The sequence below is a fragment of the Zophobas morio genome, unplaced genomic scaffold (genome assembly GCF_036711695.1).
Source record: "Zophobas morio isolate AGI-343-1 ecotype UQ-CSIRO unplaced genomic scaffold, CSIRO_AGI_Zmor_V1 ptg000031l, whole genome shotgun sequence".
NCBI lineage: Eukaryota > Metazoa > Arthropoda > Insecta > Coleoptera > Tenebrionidae > Zophobas > Zophobas morio.
Genome location: NW_026972136.1, coordinates 3,387,850 through 3,393,849, shown reverse-complemented (window position 1 = coordinate 3,393,849; position 6,000 = coordinate 3,387,850). Strand labels below are relative to the sequence as shown.

Below are 6,000 nucleotides of genomic sequence, written 5' to 3'. Positions count from 1 at the left end.
AAAATTGATGGAAGTTTTTGAAAAAAAGTGGCTGAAAAAACTACTGGAGGTCAAAATCCACATAAAAATACCTTTAATTAATTTGGGGAAAGCTCGAAAAACGGTCGAAATTTTCTAAGCGCGAATATTGAATAAATGAGTTTTTGAAAAAGTTGCCTAAAAATCCACAAAAATTCTAGAATAATATGTCTTGACTTGCTGAATCGAAAAATTAGCACGTTCTTGGTCCCAGGGCAAGTTTTTTAAAATTATTCGCACTCTGGAAAATTCACAAAAATTCTGGATTATAGAGTTCAAAGCAATAATTTCTGAGGGTTGAAAGAAAGGTCGAAGTTTTTTAAGTGGAGAGTGGAGAAAAATTGAGTTTTCGAAAAAAAAATCTACAAAAAATTCTGGAATATAGATTCCAATGTGCTAATTCGAAAAATATTATTATTTATATTTCATTGGGTGGTTCTGGAAAAATCGTAGGTGTGGCAAAAGTAACTTCTGGAAGCCGAAATCCATACAAAAATATAAAGCAATACATATCGCCTTTAATTTTTTTGGAAGTGACATAAACTTGTTGTTTACAAATAGACTAGTGTCTTTTAACTCAAATGAAGACTGTTTTTCAACTGTGTCAAAAAGTTTTTTTCTGACTTCTTGCTGAAAATTTGGAATTTCTTAAATTCTCCTCCAATTTTCACATCAATTTATGTAACTCCACAGATTAGTAAAATTTTTGAATACCGAAATAACGTGTATCCAGTAAACTAGATCACGATTTTTAAAAAATATTCGACCCTCCAGGCAAATTTACAGTCATAGATATTACTGCACGTGATTTAATTAAATAATTAGTAAATACCAACTGCGCTTTAAACTTGTCTGATGCCTGCATTATTCAGCTTTAAATACGGAGCATTATCTAACACTCGCACCATGATTAATCCAACACCAGCAACCCAACCATATTTTTAAAATCATAATCGTTCTTACGTGAGAACTTATCTGTATCTACGAGACACTAAATTAGAATTACACTGTTTATAATCGCTGCTTAGTCATGAATTTTTGCCACGACATATTAAGTCAACCATGGGGGGGCTTAGCGCACTTTGCATAAGATAACACCTTCTTTCCAAACGCCAAGTTAGTTGTGCTAGTGAGTGCCAAAATTTATGGAGACCCAACCTCTCACAAAACAAGGGTAAAACAGCTTTTTAACGACGAGATAACTGAAAGCTCGTGCTTGTGGTGCTAATAAAATAACCTCTCGTTTCATCACAAAATTAATTTTCAAACTTTTTCAACTAAAACAGGGGGTGTTGGTGCTGAACCTTCAACTTGATTAGTTCACCTAGTTTAGAAAAAAAAGCTGCAATAATTGTTTGTGTGTGTAAAACGTGGTGCCAGTTTTTCGTAGAGAATTTTCAAATATTAATAAAAAATCGAAGCGGTTCGAATCGTCGATGTGACCCAGTTCTCGTTCGCATTGTCTTCGGCACGTGAGCGGATTAGATTTCGCTAATTGATGTCAAGAAATTAGCAAAACAATCGGCTACCGATTGAATGTGTTATGTCGAGTCGAGTACGTGTCGGCTACACAATTTTCTCCAACCCCGTTCTAGTTAACATGTTAATTGAGGAAGCAGAAGTTCTGATTAGAGTTTCGCGTTAATAATTCATATGCGCTCGGTGGCTTCAATCGATGCTAATGTTGTAAAATGTTGGCCATTATGCTCCTGGAAACTGTTGCATAGTTGGGATGCAGACTTGACGGGATTCGGTCTTATTCGTCACGTGGAGCAATTAGCGAAGTTCTGGGGGCTTTGTTATTTGAGAAAACAGGATGTGGCCCGGCAAGTTGGCAGAACTGGAAATATTTTCTTTGTTTATTATATCCCCGCCAACAATGTGATGACGTCATTTCCAGTCTTTGTGATAGTAAATTTGTCTTTATTGTTAGAAAATAAGATATTCTTGTACTTGTGGTCTATGAATCCGTGTTGAGACATCCAAATGCAAAATCGAATGCAGTGAAATCAAAATTTATTCATTTTATACACCCCAAAAAATTGAAATATGTTTATAATGTATCAGTGCACTCATAGTTTTTAGAATTACTTATGCAGGGTGACCCAGAAAAATTAATGAACGAGGCAATTTACTGTATTGCTTAAATTAAAGACTCACTCCCTATGCAAGAAAATTAAGGAATATAGTACGGTTATTATTATTTATGATAACTGTTATCATAAAAAACAAAATTTGCAAACTCAAACCTTGTAATTTTTCGAAAAATGTGTAGTTATTTACCTTCGACGAATTTTTAATTTCTCAATTTTTGGTTTTCTCGACTTAAATTTTTTTTCAATTTTTCAATTGCTCGATTCGCAATTTTCTTCATTTTTCGATTTTTAAAGGTTTCGATTTGCAAGTTGTCAGTTTTACAATTTTTGGTTTTCTCGATTTTTCGTTTTCGATTTTTTGGTTTCTCAATTTTCAGTTTTTTCCTCTGAGAAAATTTGGACCTTATATTGAGCACTTTCGAAAATTACCGAAAGAGATTTTTGTGTAGAGTTTTATACCTCCAAAAGTTACTTTCACTCCCATTTTTTCGAAAATTCTTACCATTTTTTCAGAATCGCTCAATAAAATATTATGACAAATTATAAGATAAAAAAAACAATGAATTTCAAAAATCTTGCTTCGGTACCATAAATATGCTATATCTTTCGCATCGCCACGTCCAGATCTATATTCCAGAATTTTTAGACAACTTTTTCAAAAACTCAACTTTTCAATACTCTCTCCTAAAAAAATTTCTAGATTTTTTCGAGCATTTTCGAAAGTTACCTAAAGAGATCTTCATGTAGAATTCGACCTCCCGAAGTTACTTTTGGTCCCATTTTTTCGAAAACTCCTACCATTTTTCCAAAATAATATAATGAAGTACTTATAATAAATTATTGGATTTAAAAAAAAACACGGAATTTCAAAAATCTTGCTTAGGGAGCATAAACCCCCTATATCTTTTGAATTGGCACGTCAAGATTTAATCCAAAATTTTTTATGAATTGTTTGCCAATTTTTTCAAAAATTCAATGTTTCTGTACTACCTCTAAGAAAATTTCACCTGTTTGTCAACCGTTTTCCAAAAATTAGCGTGAGAGAATTTCATGTAGACTTCGACTTCTAAAATTTACGTACATTTTTTCGAAAATTCTTACCGCCTAATGAACTATGCCATATTAAAAGAAAAAAAAAACAATGAATTTCAAAAATCTTGCTTCGGGATCATAAATATGCTATACTTTTCCAATCGCCACATCCAGATATATATTCCAGAATTTTTAGACAACTTTTTCAAAAACTCAACTTTTCAATACTCTCTCCTAAAAAAATTTCTAGATTTTTTCGAGCATTTTCGAAAGTTACCAAATGAGATCTTCATGTAGAATTCGACCTCCAGAAGTTATTTTCGGTCCCATTTTTTCGAAAACTCCTACCATTTTTCCAAAATAATATAATGAATTACTTATAATAAATTATTGGATTAAAAAAAAAAAAACACGGAATTTCAAAAATCTTGCTTAGGGAGCATAAACGCCCTATATTTTTTGAATTGGTACGTGAAGATCTATTCCAAAATTTTTTATGAATTGTTTGCCAATTTTTTCTAAAATTCAATTTTTCTGTACTACCTCTAAGAAAATTTCAACTATTTGTCAACCGTTTTCGAAAATTAGTTTGAGAGAATTTCATGTAGATTTCGACCTCCAAATTTTTTTTTTTTTGAAAATTCTTACCGCCTAATGAACTATGCCATATTATAAGAAAAAAAAAAACAATGAATTTCAAAAATCTTGCTTCGGGATCATAAAACTGCTATACTTTTCCAATCGCCAGATCCAGATATATATTCCAGAATTTTTAGACAACTTTTTCAAAAACTCAACTTTTCAATACTCTCTCTTAAAAAAATTTCTAGATTTTTTCGAGCATTTTCGAAAGTTACCTAAAGAGATCTTCATGTAGAATTCGACCTCCCGAAGTCACTTTTGGTCCCATTTTTTCGAAAACTCCTACCATTTTTCCAAAATAATATAATGAAGTACTTATAATAAATTATTGGATTTAAAAAAAAAGCACGGAATTCCAAAAATCTTGCTTAGGGAGCATAAACCCCCTATATCTTTTGAATTGGCACGTCAAGATCTAATCCAAAATTTTTTATGAATTGTTTGCCAATTTTTTCAAAAATTCAATTTTTCTGTACTACCTCTAAGAAAATTTCAACTATTTGTCAACCGTTTTCCAAAAATTAGCGTGAGAGAATTTCATGTAGACTTCGACTTCTAAAATTTACGTACATTTTTTCGAAAATTCTTACCGCCTAATGAACTATGCCATATTAAAAGAAAAAAAAACAATGAATTTCAAAAATCTTGCTTCCGGATCATAAATATGCTATACTTTTCCAATCGCCACATCCAGATATATATCCCAGAATTTTTAGACAACTTTTTCAAAAACTCAACTTTTCAATACTCTCTCCTAAAAAAATTTCTAGATTTTTTCGAGCATTTTCGAAAGTTACCAAATGAGATCTTCATGTAGAATTCGACCTCCAGAAGTTACTTTCGGTCCCATTTTTCCGAAAACTCCTACCATTTTTCCAGAATAATATAATGAAATACTTATAATAAATTATTGGATTTAAAAAAAAAGCACGGAATTTCAAAAATCCTGCTTAGGGAGCATAAACGCCCTATATTTTTTGAATTGGCACGTCAAGATCTAATCCAAAATTTTTTATGAATTGTTTGCCAACTTTTTCAAAAATTCAATTTTTCTGTACTACCTCTAAGAAAATTTCAACTATTTGTCAACCGTTTTCCAAAAATTAGCGTGAGAGAATTTCATGTAGACTTCGACCTCTAAAAATTTACGTACATTTTTTCGAAAATTTTTACCGCCTAATGAACTATGCCATATTATAAGAAAAAAAAAAAAACAATGAATTTCGAAAATCTTGCTTCGGGATCATAAATATGCTATACTTTTCCAATCGCCACATCCAGATATATATTCCAAAATTTTTAGACAACTTTTTCAAAAACTCAACTTTTCAATACTCTCTCCTAAAAAAATTTCTAGATTTTTTCGAGCATTCTCGAAAGTTACCAAATGAGATCTTTATGTAGAATTCGACCTCCAGAAGTTACTTTCGGTCCCATTTTTCCGAAAACTCCTACCATTTTTCCAGAATAATATAATGAAATACTTATAATAAATTATTGGATTTAAAAAAAAAAGCACGGAATTCCAAAAATCTTGCTTAGGGAGCATAAACGCCCTATATTTTTTGAATTGGCACGTCAAGATCTAATCTAAAATTTTTTATGAATTGTTTACCAATTTTTTCAAAAACTCAATTTCTCAATACTATCCCCTAAGAAAATGTCGACCTTTTTTTGACCATTTTGGAAAATTATCCAAAAAGATCCTTCTGTAGATTTCGGCCCCCAGAAGTTACTTTCAGTCCCCTTTTTTCCAAAATTCTTACCACTTTTCCAGAATCGACCAATGAAATAGTATGACTAATTTTAGGATTTGAAAAACATATTTTACTTTGAATCGGTACGTCCAGATCTATATTCGAGAATTTTTTGTGAATTTTTCTACAACTTTCCTCCCTAAGAAAATTTCGACCTTTTTTTCGAACATTTTGAAAAACTGTCCAAAGAGATTTTTATGTTGATTTCGGACTCCAGAAGTTACTTTCGGTCTTATTATTTTGAAAATGTTTACCATTTCTCCTGAATCGCCCAGTATTAAAATCTGTCCTGAGAAGTTTGCGAACTTTTTTTGAGCATTTTCAAAAATTACCCAAAGAGATTTTTATGTAAATTTCGGCCTGTAGAAGTTAATTCCGGTCCCATTTTTAGAAAATTCTTACCATTTTTCCAGGATAGCCAAATGAAATATGATAAAATGCGGGATTAAAAAAAT

General features: G+C 31.4%; 1 protein-coding gene across 1 annotated transcript in view; it reads left to right on the top strand.

Annotated features, from left to right (window-relative positions):
- The first annotated feature begins 1,116 nt into the window (after positions 1-1,116).
- LOC135139545 (potassium channel subfamily T member 1) overlaps positions 1,117-6,000 on the top strand; it is a 238,221-nt gene continuing 233,337 nt past the window's right edge. Inside the window, exon 1 of the mRNA XM_064069828.1 lies at positions 1,117-1,192. Coding sequence (XP_063925898.1) covers positions 1,164-1,192 — 29 coding nt within the window. The 5' untranslated portion in view covers positions 1,117-1,163. The remainder of the gene's footprint in view (positions 1,193-6,000) is intronic.